Source organism: Fukomys damarensis, unplaced genomic scaffold (genome assembly GCF_012274545.1).
Source record: "Fukomys damarensis isolate Sample0158 unplaced genomic scaffold, DMR_v1.0_HiC HiC_scaffold_39, whole genome shotgun sequence".
Taxonomy (NCBI): domain Eukaryota; kingdom Metazoa; phylum Chordata; class Mammalia; order Rodentia; family Bathyergidae; genus Fukomys; species Fukomys damarensis.
The window spans coordinates 11,765,422-11,784,545 of record NW_022900951.1 but is presented as its reverse complement, the minus strand read 5'-3'; the positions used below and the strand labels follow the sequence as shown (position 1 = coordinate 11,784,545).

The 19,124-nt window shown below is 38.3% G+C and overlaps 1 protein-coding gene and 1 pseudogene across 3 annotated transcripts in view; both read left to right on the top strand.

Annotated features, from left to right (window-relative positions):
* The window catches only part of Pir (pirin), a 96,544-nt gene that overhangs the window by 72,114 nt on the left and 5,306 nt on the right, over positions 1-19,124 (top strand). For 2 of the 3 annotated variants that reach the window (XM_010645177.2, XM_010645176.3), the window contains exons 7-8: positions 680-724; positions 9,127-9,209. In XM_010645177.2, the coding sequence (XP_010643479.1) occupies positions 680-724; positions 9,127-9,209 (128 nt within the window). The remainder of the gene's footprint in view (positions 1-679; positions 725-9,126; positions 9,210-19,124) is intronic. The other variant, XM_010645178.3, reaches the window with a different exon arrangement.
* LOC117284723 lies at positions 15,406-15,738 on the top strand (annotated as a pseudogene).

Here is a 19,124-nt window from a genome sequence, read left to right as displayed (position 1 = left end):
ATATATATGTTCAGGAAAATCAGATACTGGTGCCGAGAGTGCAAATAATGGATTGTCACTGGATCCAAGCTCTGGGCCCTATGGGTCATGATAGGAATCTGGTGAATACTAGGTACCCTCTTCCCAGAAAAATGCGCACACTTGAAAAACTGTGTGGATAATTCTGGGGAGTTCACAGGCCATCTAAAGCCCATTAAGCCCCCAAAGATTTTGCATTCATACTTCTTGGGAATTGATGCATGCTCTATTTTAGGATACATACAAAGGAAAAAGCTCCTGAAAAGTAGAATTCATTTAAATACAAAAACCCCATATGGCTAGTATTATTGACGCTTCAGACTACATGGAGGCATGACAAACTGAAGGCAAAGCCAGCCTGGAGTGTTGATAGCATGATGTTAGAACTAGAAGGAACAATTTGTTGAAACGAATTTTGACATATAGATGTATGGCCAAGCGAATTGTACCCTACTGCTGCAGGTGGCTCTTAACACTGGAAGCCAAGTTTTTAGGTTTAGGAATTATTTGTATATGTGGGGGGGTGCATATATGTGTACGTGCATTTTAAACAGCTCACAGAACCAGAATCTTAAAATATATGTCAAAAATAATGAATTTCACCTCCAATTCCTTTGGTATTAGAGACCCTAACATTTTAACATTGCTGGTTCCTTTCCAGGATGGACAAGCTTCATTTATACCATATCTGGAGACGTGTACATTGGTAAGTTATGAATCTATCCTTTTGGCTTCAATTTCAATTTTCTTTCTTCATAGTACTGATGGGGTAAAAGGTAGATTGAAATCACTGAATTCTATGGTTCCTTCTCTCCCACACTAGCCCTCTTGCATCCCAGCACAGATATACCCAAGGCAAGCTGTCTCACAGCTTCCAGAATGTTCAGTGAAGGAGAACGTAATACCCATAATGACAGAGCCATTTCACGGTGTCCTGTGTGCAAACAAAAGGTGCACAGTTATAAGTGGTGACACCTTACTAAGATATTGGCAGCCTCCATACTGATATAGGTGTGGAGCTATAGTAGGCTGCAATGAGAGCAGGAATCTGTCTATCTCCTGGGAGGTACATGGGACTGGAAGGTGCACTGGAAGCCCCCAGATGCATCTGAGGTACTCAGAGTTGGTATTCTCCTATTCTAAGGGTTGCATGTATGTTGCTTGTGGAGTCTAGTCAAGAAAGGATACTGGAAAACCAGTTGGCCCCCATTTTATAGATGAGGAATGTGAAATCTAAAGGATTATGCAACGGTAGACCTGTAACCAGAACCAAAGACTCCTCAACCCCAGTTTCCATGCTGCTCCTTAGAGTCTTCGTCCAATGACAATGAGAGGCCACACCATTATGTCTTTTCAAATCAAAACCCCTTAGCCAACTGAGCATCCAGAGAGCCAGGGAACAGCAGGTTAGAGAGAAGGGCTTGCCAGATAGGCTGGTTCCTGCCTGTATCCACTCCCATGCTCCCCATCCTCCTAGAAGCAGCCACGGGTTCCAAAGACTCTGGGACTGGCAGAAGACTGCTGCCCCAGAGGCTGTGAGTGCCCCACCCGTATCACTGGGCCCATACCTCCTCAGTGGCCACTGACAAATTCCCACCTGCTGCGATCTGTACCATTTTCTCTGACACCCGGGGAAGCTGCCTGCTTCCATCAGGCAGGATGAAATGACCGGAGAATTAATGTTGTGGAAGCCACCTGAGTTGGACAGGATACTCCAGAGGCCTGTGTGAGAGGCCTGTTCCTAGACTTTGCCAGTAGGGGTATATCAACCTGCTCGCAGTGGGAGTGCCCTTGGTGAGACACCTGCATTGTCTGCCTTCCATTCCTGTCTAACTCTTCCGACTTCAGGACCTCTGTTCCCTGGGATCACCCCCCAGTTAAACTCCTTGCACCAGAACATGTATCTCCAGCTGTGTGTCTGAGAGAACCCAAAGTAGGAGAAACAGCTTCGCCTTTCCTTTCCACATTCCCAGTGACAGTGATGGGTGGTGTGGAGCATCTCGGGCACAGGCGCCAAGGATCCCCATTATTTCTCAGACCTCTGGTTGTGTGCTTTCTATCCTGTTTCTGCAGGGATGCCGGCCCTGAACTTTGTGGCCGCTAACAAGGCCGCCTCCTTGGGCAGCACACTCTCTGATCCAAGCAGCTGGCTCGCTGATAATATCTGCTCAGGGCTGGAAGGCCACACCCAGAGCCCTTTATTGAAACCATTCTTTATATTTTCCTAAAAGTGTTCAATTGCCAGAAATTTTTCTTCTGGAAATAACAGTATTTTGAACTCATTCCTAAATATAGTATAAATGGGTTTTATTCCTCTTTCACCGAGTAGCATTTCAAAAGCAAAATCCATGTAATTTTAGCATTCTACAAAGGGCAAAACAATCCAGTAGTAGTGTCATAAGTCCCTGTGCACTCATATTAAACTATATTAATCATCTGGAAGTGATGAGACATGTATTTGTTTCTGTGCTCTTTTGAAACTCTTGAGACTCACATAGCACTTTATAAGACTGGGAAAAAATGTTTATGGAGGTAGCACCTAGGATTCATGATTTGGAGAGCAAAAAATAATCTGCACAAAAGGAAAGTGATATAGAAAACACATGAACTCTAAGGTGATAAGGGTTCCAGAAATGCTTTTAGAGAATGAGCAAATGCAGGGAGAAATAGACTTTCTATAAAAGTTCAGATAGCAAATATTTTTTTATCTCTGTGGGCCATACAGCTTCAGTTGCAAGTACTGCCTTTGTAGTACAGAAGCAGTAAATAAGCAAACGGGTGACTGATCCAGAATACTTTGTGAATTTCCTGTATTTTTCATGTATCATGAAGTAGTAGTCTTAAAATTTTTCACCCATTTACAAAGTAAAGACCTTTCTCTACAGAAGCTCCGAACTGATTTTGGGTTATACAACACTGTAGAGGATAAAATGGAGAAAAACTTAGAAGTCATTTTTAAAACCAGTTTTAATCAGTAGTTACAACCTTGTTTCCTGACAGACTTTTAGTCCCAGAAGTGAACAAGTGAAAAGCTCTGCAATTCTTGGGGTGAGAGTGACCTACACATCCACTTGTTTTTCGTGAGGTGAGGCAGGATTTTTCCAAGTCATCTCTACTTGCTGGCCTGCTCCCAAGGGCCGCAAGTGGAAAACAGCTGGCAGGAGATAGGGCTGTGGTGTGTAGTCTTGAGTGAAGTTGCATTTATCCAGAGTAAACTGGACCAGGGAGAGAATCCAGCTCACAAACTAGCCTCTTAGGACTCTTCTCTAACCAATGAGCAAGCAGCCAAATGACCTCATTTAAATTTTATCTTCATTCCTTCCTCCTACCCACCCCAACAGGGGTGTTGATGAGAAAAACAAAAATGCAAGAACAATTCACTAGAGAAAAAGAAATGACAAAACAGAAATATCTATTGAGTACATACTGATTTATAAAATTCAGACAGTGCTTTCTGACTTTATTGCCTCGATTTTATCTTGCTTATAAACCTAGAATGGTACCCGCCAACCACAGATGGCAGGAACTGATAAGCAAGTTAATTGGCCTTTTCAAAATGTCAAGTACTTCCAGTCTGGTCTGTTGAAGTACATGTTGTAAATACATAATTAGGATATCAGGTTAGAATAAATAGGCTGCACTTTAGGTTGAGAAAATAATTTGGGGAAATTTAAGAGAGTTATTTGAAATATTAATTGCCTCAAGATGTGCTTAAAAAGGACACTGGTAAATTTAGTTTGGCTCAATTAATGCCACGATCAGAAGGGTAGAAGAATTTATGTCCTGTGTCCTTGAAGCTTGTTTCACTTTATCACCTTGAATGCTAGTCCCTTAATATGACTGATATCATATAGACTGTCTGGTGCTTCAAGAACACATTTAAAATATGAAAATATTTGCCTGGGATCATTGAAATGACAGCTAACCGGCTTATGAAGACAGTAAAATGTTTACACTTATTTAAATAAGTAGTTATTCATGCTTAGGTGATGTTCAGCTTTTGTTTACAATTCTGGGTGGTGTTACAAAGTTTGACACAGTCCTTGGAAATCACAGTAAAGCTTGGAAAACACACGTGTACATCAGGAGCCCTCTTAATTGTCTTCCACTTAGTTAATTGGACGAATGTGAGCCCTTCATTCCTTGGCCAGTAGTACCTTGAGGAAGATTCCTGGCCACCAAGATGATCAGCTCCTTCCACGAGCACAGTTGGAGTGGATTTAAAGGCAGTGCTGTTTCTTCTCTGAGTGTTCCTGCCAACACACCAATAATTGCAACTGTGTACTTTAATTAGCATGAAAGTCAATGAAATAAGCAAGGAAAACAGGTGATCTTCCTCGAACAAGCAAGTCAAATGCATTGTACAGCGAATTGCTAATGAAAATGTCTGAATTAATATGAGAGGCGACAGTAAGAGATTAGGGGAAACTGTACTACTCAAGCAACATTTAGGTGTTGTACTATGGGTGTGCTTTAAAATGAAAGACAATGTTCCAAACCCATCAGCAGACTCATCTTAACCGTATATATAAAAAACCCAAAGTAATGTACATTTGCTCTTTAAAATAAAAGTGTTCGAGGCAGTTTGTCTTTTTCAATCAGATCAGAGGGCTTCAGCCTATGCATAAAACATTGACGATGTCCAAACCCGCAGTGGAAGTACCTGAATGTGTGGAGCAGAGAGTAAGTAGGTCAGCAGTTCTTAACAAAGAGGGAAAAAAGAAAAAAGAAAGTCAGCATATGCAGAAGGGTTGTACAACAATTGGCAGTACTAAATTTAAAATAGGTTTTAAGGTATTTTCCCCTTTTATGATTATTTAGGTAAAAACATTGCAATTAAATTGTTTTTAATTAAAATTTCCTTGACTGAACTATTAGATGTAACATTCCTGGCAAAAGATCCCAATGGAAACTATTTATTATCTGATTTGGCTATATTTATAATTGAAAGTATATGTGCCGCCGAAGCGAGCACTGTAATTGAAAGTAGTCAGGGACAGTTAAATATATTTTCTTTGAGACTTATTTTAGTTTCAGGAGATAACCAGATGGCTGAAATGTCATAGAAATGACCTGGAAATGGAGATAGAGCCAGTCTTTGCTACGACCTGTTTTAAACATTTAATATGATCACACAGAAATGAAAGGTACACTTAAGATGATTAACCTGGAAACCTGACTCCAGTGTGTATAAGAAAGCTCTACCTGAGGGCGGACTATTTCAAATGACCTTTTGTGTATCACCACTGTGATTTCTCTCATACATTAGCAGAGAGAATTATCAGGGAAGCAGTTGCAGCCCATGTTGAAGTTAGGATGAGAGGCCTTTGAACAAGCTTAACCCTTTGTTTCTAAATTAAGACATCCTTATATGAATATACTGAATATAAATATACTGTTTAAGAATACATTTGACAAGTAAAATACAGTATCAGCACAGTAAAAATAATAATAAAAATAAATGCATTAAGACATCCTTACAAATCAGTCAGTGAACACTGCAGTCAAAGAAGCTATCCTGTTAGGGGTATAGAGAAATTACCAACTCAGCACTATTTTGGAGGGCTACTTCCTGTCAGCTCACTTTATTGGCGCACAGTGCAGGAGTTTATAAGTTGTTTTAGTCTGTGTATCATAAGACATTCTACATGATAAAGTGAGGGGCCAGGAATGAAACACGTGGGTAATATAGAAATCATTTGAGGGCAAAGACATGGCTAATCACTCCCAGGAAATCCCAGGAAAGCACACCTAATAAAATGCTGCTCCATATCTCAGTTAAATATTCTCCAACTCTAAATGAGATTTTTTAACTCTCAGACTTTTCTTTATTGCCAAGTCTTGCATAAGTGGAAAATCGATTGAATTCTGTCATTTATTCCTCTGACATTTGTTGATCTGTATCGTTTTTTGTTGTGGTATTTTTTTTTCCTCACTGAGTTTATTGGTACATTTTAGGTATACAGTAGTTACATTCATCATTGGGATCTTGTACCTTTACATGACAGGTCTTGGTTCTCACTTTTTCCCCTTGTCCCTGCCCTCCCTTCACCCCTCATCCCCTCCCCCTTTACAAACACTTCATTTCCATTTTTTCATTTTCTCATATTTTTTTCTTTTCCCTTATCAGTTTTCCCCTACCCTTCCCACTTTCCCTACACCTTTAGCCCCTTTCTTCCTATTTCACATTGTCCATTATATCATTAGAATCTTATGTACTATTATAGTTTATTCACACCAGAGAAAATTTTTGGTATTTACACATGTTGTTGTGGTATTTGTGGTATTTTTTTACACATGCATATGACATACTCCTACCTGTATCTTTGATGGAAAAGAAACCTTTAGTTTTATGCCAAGGGTGCAAGAGCTGTTTGTGCACATCTTCCCTGACCTCATGCTGGTTACTTGAAATTGGCCAAAAAAGTATTTACACCATGAAAATTGGCACAAACTACACATCAAGTTTGTTCTCCCCCCTAATCCCCCAAAAGCCTGTTATTAAACATTCACCAGTGCACCACTGCCTCTGCAATAGAGCTTCTTAATCTTTTCTGTGCCATGGACCTTTTTGACATCTGCCAAGCACCCTCCCCAGAATATCTTTAAATTCAATGAATTCATTAAAATGGTAATGTTATTGGGTAATTCTTTTAAGAAATGGCTCACCAATTAAGTGTATTCCAGGTCCTCCTACCTTGAACAAAAAATTGAACAAGACAAGCCAAAAGCAGTGGCAAAACTTTATTTGAAAAGCGGGTGAGGGAGAAACTGGCTCTGCAGAGCAAACTCGGGCCAATCAAGAGAGGAAAAAAGAAAAGTGAAAATAAAAGTACACCCTGGGTCTGGGAGCCTCAGGGTGGATTACCATGAAGAGTCATGGATAGCAGGCTCCTTATATGTCTTCCACATCTTGTGGGAACCCACAAGAAGTTCTGCATATGGGGGCCTGAGAGGCGGTGCTGTGTCGATCCTGGGTCCTACCATGCCTCTCTTTCCAGCCAGCCTAAGCCATGCCCTGTTTCTTATCTCCTTAACAGTAAGTTTATGATATAGTTTTATGTGTGCTTCTTGGATGACATTTGAAATAACATGATCTACCAACAAGTCTACTTTAATTCTAAGTAATGGTTATCATAAACTATATTTTGATACTAACATTGACGTGATATTAAAATAGGTGTGATTACTGCTGGAGACAAAGTCATCAGTCTAGCTAAACTAGTGTAGTTTGTTGACTACATTCATGATAGAAGAAAAGCTATGTCTCACTATTACTTGTTAGTAAACATATGTGTGTTACTTCCTGAATTCTGTGTGCAGAGTCCTGAAAAGCACTTTGACTCTGTGTTGATAATTCTTGAACGATTAGAATCCTATTTCATGTTTTCAGGCATCAGCATGAACCTTGATGTCTATTTACAAAGTAGAGGTGAGAAAGGAAGATATCTTTACAAAATACAGCTATGTTTGGACTCCAACCAATATGCCCCCAATTCTCAAATATGTTTCTGTTTCTATAAGAATTCCTTGGGCTCTTGTTCTCATTTAAACAAATACTTCTTTATTAATTATTAAACGTTAGCTCCAGCAGGTCATAGCCCCAAATGTCATACAGGTGTTATCCCCCTGGAACATCTTTAAAAGTTGTTCACCCGGTTTGGAATCTTCCTTCTGGTATCCATTCATATGGCTACTTTTTTATGCAACTGGAAGACTCACCACAAATCTCACCACCTCTCTACAGCCCTCTGGGGCTGGTCTCGTCCACCTTGGCCCCTCCATTCTCCAGGCTCTTCTTGCAGCACTTCTGTTGTAATCGTTAGGTCCTACATGTCCCCTTTCCTGTGAAAGTCATCTTAGACTCTTCTCTCTCCCTCTGTTGCCAAATCTTTTAGATTCTTTCTCAGATCTGTGTTTCTAATCCATCACTAGCAATTTCCACCCTCCCAGTTCAGATTGTAACTCATTTTCATTTAGACCATTGTAGCAAACTCCTAACAATTCATCATAACTTCAGTCTTGCCCCTTACAATTCACTCTGTGCTTTACTTTCAGGATTATTTGTCCAAGACACAGATTTGACGATTCCACACATACACACACCTTCTTCAGTGGCTCTCAGTTTCACATGGATAAGCTTGATGTTCGAGCTTTCTTTGATCTAAAACAAGCCTGCATTTCCACCATTCTTTCCAGAGGAATTCTTGAGCTAAAGTAGGTTTACAGCTTTTCTAGAAGTACCCACACATTACATTTACCTAATCTTGTCTTCTAGAATGCCTATTTCCCAGCTTTGCCTCTTGTAGGCCTATGTAATCCTGCACTATTCAAGTCTTATCTCCCCCACAACAAATAGCCAGGTCCCTAGACCTTAATGAACCCCCATGGCTTCTGTTTTCTCAATAAACTTTCTTATTACTTTTAAGGGTCAATTTCATTTGAATGATTTCACCTGTGACCCTTAGTACAGAAGATTTGAAATTTTACCCATCTTGATTGAAGACCACCTCCCCAGCATTTAGAGTAAAGCCTTGTTCACAGCTCCATGGCTGTTATTCAGTGACTACCCAATTTATTTATCTTTCAGATGAAGTATTCTGTGAACTGCTCACATTTGAATGCATATATTTAATTTTCTCCAATGAGATTTTGAATTGTTTGTATGCAAGAAATCTACTTTGTCTTTCCTTGTATTTTTCCATTGTGCTAGGTAACAGTAGGTGCCTAGTAAATACTTGTTGAAATGAATTAATGATGGCACTTGATAATTTCCCTAAGCATGTTTACTTCTTATGAGGTTTGTAATTTACCTGAGGACGTACTCGTATGATATGCAATGCTGAGCTCTTTGACTGTCGATTGACCTATTAGGGCATGATATTTCAAGTATAAATGAAAACAATGTAAAGTTCCCTCCTTAGTCTTTTGTGCACTGAAAACCAACCAGTTTTAATTTTCAATAGTAGCAATACAATTAACTATTAAGATATAAAGCGATTCTGTTCATATTGAAGTTGAAGCTAATATGGTGCTAAGTATTTGACCACCCCGTGGGATAAATCTGCTGTAACAGGTATTAAAGGTAGTGGGTGATCCTCTTTCTAGGGCCTGATGATGAGCAACAGAAAATAGAACCTCATCACACAGCCGTGCTTGGGGAAGGTGACTGTGTCCAGGTGGAGAACAAGGTAAGTATTAAAAACTTTTCATCTAATTAACTTGTACTTTATACACATTTCCAGAAAATTCCTTAAATGTCCTACAGAGTTGGAACATTTTTTTCTTTCTTGGTGAATAAATTATGCTACAAGTTTATTAGCCCCCTTCCTTAGTTCTGCCATTTTTGTTGGTGTTTGTTTGTTTGTTTTGAGACCAGGTCTTCCTATGTAGTCCAGGCTGGCCTTGAACTCATGGTGACCCTCTTGCCTCAGCCTCCTGAGTGCTGGGATTACAGATGTGCCCTACCATGTCTCACCAAAGCTTCATCTATATTGATTATCTTCAGGAATCACATGAGGTCCCCCATTGTTTACTCTTACTAGTTTGATTCTGGAGACAACATATCTTCATTGTCTCTTAATTTTATTCCTTTGTAAACTTGGTTAATTTTGATCTTAGCGTAAGTAAAAGTGGAACAGCTGTGCAGAAATATATAGATTTGCACGCATACTCATGTGAAACCTTTGGAAAATAATACCAATTTGGAACTGAGAGGAGCATGTGATGTGTTTCCTAGTTCATTTTTTTTGATGAATCTCTGCTTTAAATAAAGTTTCTAGTATCTCAGGAGTCTTGAGAGGTAGTTTTCCCAAGTTTCCAAATTTCTGTCTCAGGTCTGTTTCCTTTCACTAGTAGATAGCTCACATTCCTGTGAATCTCTTAAGGCCATCTGACTACTTTGTGTCACTAACAAGGCACGCTGTGAAGCTAATTTTACAAATGCTCCTGAAAAGAAGAGTTTCGAAAAGCAGAGATGAGAACTATTTCAGCCTAAAGGTGACAGAAAGAGAGGCATTCTAACTCATTTCTGGCCCGCTGACCCTGGCATTATAGAATGCAATGAATTTTAGAAATTATTATGTCATAGTTCATCTCTTTGGCAGCTCACCTTCTGCTGCCTGAGTCATCTGCAGCACTTCAGTGAACTGTAAAATAAACAGAAGAGAAATCTCATGGGTACCAGATGAAATGCGCATCTCAGGGTCTATGCCCTCTAGTATTTGCTTGAGCCGTATGCAACTGCCACTTTGACCTACAAATGTGGCAATTTCACAAGGTCCAACCTAGTACAGAAAAGAAGAATGAAATCTCCACATAGGCCAAAACCTACTGATCTCAGATTAGTTTACCATATTATCTGATTTTACCTGGCAATCCCAGTTCGTCTTGTAATATAACAATACAGATAATAAGCACTGAAAGTTAAAACAGATCACCAGAAAAAAGTGATGAAGGACAGCCGGGGATAGAAACAAATCAGCTGAAACCATCAATTCATTGGCAAGCTGCACTCCTGGCTCGAGGGACTTTCTGTTACATGCAATTATGTCATTGTTCTGGGTAGAACCATAGCCAGTACCATCAAAGCCTTGGAAAGGTCTCTATTAAAACCGATATTTAAAAGAATGAGCACTTAAAGACGGCATGGTTGCTTACAGCCACAGGTTGGTACAAAATCTCCCTTATATTAAAACAGGAAGGAAATAGTGAAGATTTGAATCTTGGCTTTGACTCTTGTTAGCTATGAAACTTTTAACATATCTCTCAACCTCTCTGAACCTCATTTTCTTTGTCTTCAAAACTGAAATAACTGAGGCCAACTACATGGGATCGTTAATAATATCTGAGATTGTGTATATTAGGAGTCTGCTCCAGCTGTAGCACAGGGGTCAATAAATGATGTCCAATAGGCGAAGTCCAAGTATGTTTTTGTACATACCTCATAAAGTTGTATTGGACCACAGCCATACCATCCATTTCTGTTTTGTCTCTGAATTCTTTCACACCATAAAGAAGTGAATTGTTAGCTCTGAGACTGAATGAACCACAAAGTTTTGTAATCTCTGGCCCTGGATAGAAAAATTTTGCCAATTCGTAGTATATAGGTATACTATAGATACCCAGGACTGATTGAAGCAGTGAATCTAACAGACAGTCATACCACATACATGTTGTTTAATGAAGAATCATATCTTTGGTTCAAAGGCTTAGGGAACATAACAATTTCTACGGCTAGAAAGAGGTCCCCAGGGACCCTGATGGAGTCAGGCTTTAAGCCATAGTTATCCTCAGGTGGATCTAACCTTAGCCTGAGGATGAATAAAGAAGGAAGCTGTGACTTTCTAGAGTTCCACTAACTTATAGTCAAGAATGAGAAACTTATGTAGTCCCTGTCTTTCTTCTGGGTCTGTCTTTCCTGCACTATCACTCTAGCTCATTTCTGTGTTTTCTGTCATGATGCCGACCTTCTTGGTTAAACAGCAGTTTAGGCAGTTCCTTCATGAGAATCTATAGGACAGGTGAGGAGGGCAAGAAATGAATGATGTAGAAAATCATGTCTTCTCCCTGATTCAACTTTCCTTGCTCTATGTTAGCATTTATTTGACCTATCTCAGGCTGGAACATGTCCACCTGCAGGGACTCCTGACTTCCTCACTCACAGAGTGAAGAGTTTTTCATGACCATTATTCTGAAGCCTGTCAAAGCAGGTAGCAACTGTGTGGGCTTGCTTTATAATAGATTTAAGAGCCTTTGGGCGAAACTCTGAATTCTTGGAGGAAACCCAAAGCACAGTGGCTTCAAAATAGACTTAAATTTTTCAGAGTGATTGGAATCAACTCCAGGCTACTCTGGACATTTATTCTTGGACTGATACCATTCACTCTGGAATAACTCTGGAATAACCTGTTTTGAGGCCTAGGGCTTCCAGTGATGCATTGGCTGGCTCGCAGTTGGCACGCAGCATGATGGTTGCCCTGATAATGGCTCCATGATTAGGAACACATAAGCTTGATATGAAACACTCCATCTCATCTTTAGATGCATGTGTATACTAGTGTCCTCATTGAATTAGCAAATTCATTTGTTGTGCACTGAGCTGAACAATCAGTTCCACACTGGCTGTCATCAAAACCAACCATACTTGGGAGTAACTTCTTAAACTGGTGCCATCCATGGAGAACTCATTAAAACAATAAAGATTAACATTTGATTCAATATAACATTTAATTAAAATAACCACTGAAAGTCAGAAATAAAACAAAAAACTGTATTAAAACTAGAGACAACCTTTTTCCTTATTTATATGTAAAAGTTTGTGATAAAAGACAACACTGATTTTTTAAAAACTTATACCAGTTCATTGTTTCATCTTTCCAGTGGCCCCAGAAACATAGTAAAAGCAGTTGCATGCAATTAAGTCATGCTCAAATTCGGTTTCTCTTTCGTAATCTTGTCAGGTAATATATCACTAAAATAAATACTCCACTGTAGCAAAAGCTTGCCCTTTGATCAATTGTCAAAGTCCTATTGTTATCTCAAACTTTGTATTTATAGTCAGTCAAATGAATTGAGTTAGAAACTCATAGTTTAGAAATTATCAAGACAGTCAGTGAATCGCAGGACTCTCATTTGAGCTTTATTCATTTGCTGTTGGTATCTGTGGAACTCAAAACATAACTTGGCAACAACATTTGAAGAATAATGGGCAATTTTTAAAGCTGAGCTTTTAAGCTGCAAAGAGCCTATCTGTGAACCAGGAGCTCTGGGAAGATGCCCCCAAATAAAAGACATGATCTCAACCCCCAAAGATTATGGATTTTCATTGAGGTAATTGTGCAAGAACTAGTAAGTGGGCCTCTGTTACCTCTGAATGAGTTTTCCTCATCAAATCCCATACAGACATTAGCATTACCCTAGGACTCATATTTTAAACACTTACTTCATTCTCTTTGCTTTTGTATGATTTTCATCATTTGATACTATAGAAAAAGTCACCAAGATAATAGCAACTGGGACTTTGAACCATGTCAGTACTCCACTAAATACCCAGAAAGATGATAATATTTTATCAAAGAAGATCAGTTAAGGAAAGCAAAAATCACACATTTAAGAAAATAGACCAAAAACCCCAGATCTGATTTACATTGGAAGAGAGGAGGCACTCAGAGGTTTAATTTGCAGAAAAGCCATGGAAAGAAGATTGGCACATTTTCCAGATTTCTGCAGTGATCGAATCTCCAACTCCTCAACTCCTGGGAGCTTAATAATTTTTCATTTCAGACAAAACACCCATATCATTTTATCTTATTCTTCAAGTAATAATTGTAAGCTCATCATTTTATTTGAGTAATATATAAAAGAGCAAATCTTTTATTGTTAAGACTTTATCATTCCAGAATGTGTAAACTATACGGTATGCTTGGCATTCACAAAAGATCTTTCTTCTGAGTTAAGAAACTTAGATTCTTGGAAGTCAGTACATACTTACTAGAGGAGGTCAGCTTCTCTGCCCTCTTTTAACCCCTAACAATTTTTTTCTGTGATTCCTGTGCCTAGAAATCAAGCATGCCTCCTTGCTCCCTGCAAAAAACAATCCTTAAAACACTGTTATATTACAACTTCTTTTACAGCATTTTAAAATCAATGTCATGTTTCTTTTCTATTCTTATTAGTACACATGTGCTAAGTACATGATGTTTCCATTCATCATCTGGAGTTGGTGAATGTACATAGCACATCTTAATTCCTCTTATTTCCCCCTCCTTTCCATCCCCTCCTTGCTGCATTTTCTCTCACCCCTCACTCCATCTCTTTTTTCTTATAATCTGTCTTTTATTTTGCTTTTAATTTATATTTTAGGTTACTCATATAAGAGAAACCATGCAATATTTAAACTTGTATGTCTGATTTATTTCACTTAACATGGTCTCAAGTTGCATCTATTTTCCTACAAATAACTCAACTTTATTTTTCTATTTATTCCACAATACTGTGTGGAAATCCTACATTCCAAGATTTAGCTATAGTGAAGTGCGCTGCTATGAACATGGGTACCCATGTATCTTTAATTTTTGTTTTGTTTTATTTTTTCTCGTACTGGAGATTGAACTCAGGACCTTGCTCTTGCCAGGCAGGTGTGGCTCCACTGAGCTACATCCTTGGCCCTTGTAATATGTTTTTATTAACTCTTTTGAGAAGATACCTAGAAGGGGAATAGCTAGGTCAAATGGAATTTCTAATTCTAGTTTTTTGAGGAATCTTCATATTTACATTCCCAACGACACTGAAGAAGCTTCCCCTTAATATCTCCAGCCTTTGTTATTACCTGATTTCTTGATGACAGCTCCTTTTTCCAGAGTAAGATGGAATCTCAGGGTTGTTTCAATTTACATCTCTCTAATAGCCAGAGATGTCGAAGATTATTTTATGTATTTATTGGCTATTTGTATTTCTTCTTCTGAGGAGTAACTGTTCATTTCAGTTGCCCATTTTTTGATTGGATATTTTATTTGGGGGATTTAATTTATTTTCGCTTTCCCATAGTCTAGATATTAGCCCTCATCTGAGGAATGGCCAGCAAAAAAATTTTTTCCCATTCTGTAGGTTATCCATTCACTTTATTGGTTGTTCCCTTTGCTGTGCAGAAGCTTTATAATTTGATGTAATCTCATTTGTTGATTCTTGGTGTTTGTGCAGAAAGTCCTTGCCTATGCCTATGTCTTCCCGCTGGTTGTTTCTGTTTTCATATCTAGGTATTTGATCCATTTTGACTTTATTAATGCATGGCAAGAGATACTAGGTTCAATCTTTCACCTGTGCATAGCCAGTTTTCCTAGCACTTTTTGTTAAAGAGGCTGTGTTTTCTCCAGCATGTGTATTTTGCCCCTTTGTCAAAGATCAGATAGCTGAATGTGTCTGGGGTTATTTCTGCATCCTCTATTGTGTTCCACTGATTACAAGTCTGTTTTATTGCCAACACCATGCTGTTTTTATAACTGTAGCTTTGTAGTATAACTTTCAAGTCCAGAATTGTGATGCCCCATGCCTTGCCCTTGTTACTCAGGATTGCTTTTGCTATTCGAGGTATCTCTGGCTCCACATAAATTTTAGGATTGTTTTCTCTAGTTCTGTGAGGAGTACTGTTGGTATTTCATTGGGATCATATTAAATCTATGTATCAATTTTGGACATATGGCCATTTGATGTCTCCTATTTCACACTAAAGTTTCACCACTCCAAAAGTCTTAGAGAAAAATTCTTTTCTGGTAACAGATTTTTTTAAATTTTTAATTTTTAGTCACTTAACCATCACATTGAAAAAAATGATTTCAGATAGAAACCTCCCTTGCTCCTTCATTTCATGCTGGTAGCACTCCTAGAAACATGGTAAATGTTTCTAAGATACATTGGATTTTCTGTAAGAAGTGTTGCAAGTACTGCCTTTACAATGTGACTTATGACATGTAGGAAGGGTATGGATTGCTTGTAAGTCCGTGGAAAGCAGCATTGTCAGGAAGCAGCATAGCTACAATGGGCAGGGTAAGCCAATTTTCCAGATAAAGGCTAACTTCAGAGAAACTTGTGCTGAAACTTCAGTGTGGTGAGTCCAACTGCAGATATAAGAAAATGCTGTCTATTTAGAGGTGCACGCATTTTAAACTGGGAGGAGATAAGAAGAGAATGGATCAAGCTATCCATTTCAATGCTTCAACTTAGACAATGAGATATTGAGGTTCTATTTACTTCAAGAAGAAGAAGAGAAAGAGGAAGAATGAAAAGAAGAGGAGGATGAGAAAAGGAAGGGGAAGGAGAAAGAAAGAAAATGATCATTTCTTTTTCCTTTGTGCTTAGATTATATTATGCATAACTTAATCTATTCCTACGGATCTTCCCAAAGAGTTAGTCATTATATTACAGTGACATGTGCATACCCATGTTTATAGAAGGACAATTAATAGCTAAATCTTGGAAGCAGGCTGTATATCCATGAACAGGTGAACGCATAAGGAAAATGTGGTATTTATACACAATGAAATACTACTTTGTCATAAAGAAGGATAAATTTGAATCATTTGTAGAAAAATGGATGCACCTTGAGACCATAATGTTAAATGAAGTAAATCAGATACACAAGCTTAGATATTGTATTTTTATACACGAGAAACCCAAAATACAATTAAAGAGCAAAATGAAAGGCAGATAATATAGAATATATTTACTGTGCCAGGGAAAATAAAATCCTTAAACCTAAATAAAAACTTTTGGAGACTTTATAGAATTGTTTTGGAAAGAAATTTCCCTGAGCAGATATTCTAGATGCTCTGCTTTTATAAGATTCCATTTAGTGCAACATTTCTGGGCATATTGTACATTAATAATAAATATCAAAAGTTATAAAATCTTATTTTTGATTTGGATAAGTAATTGTTCCTTTTAAAAATTATATTGTTACTGAGAAATCATAAACCTTAAAAAAAAAACCTATTCACTCCCGCCTGGAGCCGCCATCGCTCCAGCACCACGAAGGTAGCCTGGGCCCCGATCCACCTTGGGAAGGAGAGCCACGTCTTCTCCCGGCCGGAGCTGCCATCGCTCCAGCACTAGGAAGTTAGCCGAGTGAGCGCCCTGAACCCCCATAACTCCCCTTACCCCCCCACCGTGCACTCTCAGACCTCCTGATTGTGCCAGTCTTTGGACCCACTCTTCAGAGGCAGAGGTGGTCATAAGGGTATTTTTCTGAGTTCCCAACTTTGAACATCTTTAAAGAAAGGGCAGAGGAAACCTGTAGCAGAACGATGTGGAGTTCAACTGTTCAGAAGGTTGGGGAACTCAATCTGCGCCTTGCAGCCTGAGGTCAGTCTGTGTCATGGGGTTCAGCCATCAGCTAACTGAGATCAGGGGTCTTGAGTCCTAGCTCTGTCTGAACCATTAAATGGTAAATATACTATATTGAAAAGTTTGTTCACTGCAGACATGTTCTGGACTGCTTCTTGATTTCAATTTAATTCAAATGGTTTAAGGGTGATAGACTAGTGACTACCACAGGTGGTCAGTTTCCAAGTTGTGCTTGATCATAATGTGTTGCTGATTGCATCAGTTGGGTTAAAGGATTGTGGCTGATTTGATGAGCTCTTTTCTCTGATGTTATGAAGATGAGAATGTCTGTGGGTCGTTGGAAACCCAGAAGCTAGGGCGCAACTATATCAGGAACATTTGGGTGATAACCCAGAGATTAAACCAAGGACAGCCCTACAACAAAAGTAAAAATGAGAAAACACTTAAGCAAGACACAAAGACAAACTTCCAGTTCACCAGTGGCAAACAGTAGGGCAAATGAGGATGAAAAGGCCGATAGTGAACCACCAGGACACCCTGAACTCAAAGCACAGGAAGTAATAAAACAGATCAATCAGGCTCTAGAAAAATTCAAAACAGAAATAATTTCCCAGATAACCATAGAGATGGTGAGCAAAATGGAAGTCGTGATTCGAGACTCTAGAGCAGAAACTGACAAAAAAATAGATGAGCTCAGGAGCACGATAGAAGCCATGAAAGCCCAGCATAAGAAAGAAATGGAAAAAATAAACACCCAACATAGGAAAGAAATGGAATCCATAAAACAGATTCAAACAGATATCCAGGAGATTAAACACTCTATTGAAAGTGTACGCAACAGAATAAAAGAATGCGAAGATAGACTGTCAGATAGAGAAGATAAGATTGCAGTCAGTGACCGTGAAAAGAGAGGTCTCTTAAAAACAGTAGGGGATTATGAGAAATTGATCCAACAACTCCTAGATGATGCAAAGAAGAATAACATAAGACTAATAGGAATTCATGAAGTAGCAGGAGAAGATACAAATGATTTAAAAAAGCTGTTCACAGAATTAATGACAGAAAATATGTAAGGTCATATTTACGTGGGTTTGATTACAGAAGCTAATAAAGTATTCTCTTAATAATGAAAAAAAAAGAATAAGACTACCAGAGCAAGAAGCAATTTAAATATGTTCAGGGACCATTTTCATCTTCAGAATTAAGGATTATTTTAATCTTACATTATTGCCTTTTCTCTTTTACTTTCCTTTTTAGTTTTATTTTAGGATTCCCTATTTTTAATGTTCATACAGAGATTTCTTTAACTGAAATACCAAATAATTTCTCTGGTGTGAAACACTATATAATAGTACACAGGATCCTAATGAGATAATCAATAATGTGAAATAGGACGTAAAGGGCTAAAGGTGTAGGGAAAGTGGGAAGAGTGGGGGAAAGGTAATAAGGGAGAGGAAAAAATATGAGAAATTAAAAAAATGGAAATAAAGTGTTTGTAAATGGGGAAGGGAGGAGGGGGCGAAGAGAGGGCAGGGACAAGGGGAAAAAATGAGAATCAAGACTTATCATGTAAAGGTACAGGATCCCAATAATGAATGTAACTGTATTGTATACCTAGATTATACCAATAAACTCAATAAAAAGAAAAAAAAACTATTCAATCCCTTGGTTTGTCATGAAGATGCTTCTAGTTAAAGATCTTGATTTAAATTGTCTTCTTTAATATGAAAATATTAATATTTTAGCGACCTGGATTTATTTTGGGGTTCTAGTTACTACTAAATATATTAAAGAATAAAAATTTCCATATTGAGTTGCACAGAAAATATTTTTGGGATTTCTACTCAGGATTAGGTACAGCATCCATTTAGCTAGCATGCTACAAATAATTTCTCTGGTGTGAAACACTATATAATAGTACACAGGATCCTAATGAGATAATCAATAATGTGAAATAGGACGTAAAGGGCTAAAGGTGTAGGGAAAGTGGGAAGAGTGGGGGAAAGGTAATAAGGGAGAGGAAAAAATATGAGAAATTAAAAAAATGGAAATAAAGTGTTTGTAAATGGGGAAGGGAGGAGGGGGCGAAGAGAGGGCAGGGACAAGGGGAAAAAATGAGAATCAAGACTTATCATGTAAAGGTACAGGATCCCAATAATGAATGTAACTGTATTGTATACCTAGATTATACCAATAAACTCAATAAAAAAAGAAAAAAACTATTCAATCCCTTGGTTTGTCATGAAGATGCTTCTAGTTAAAGATCT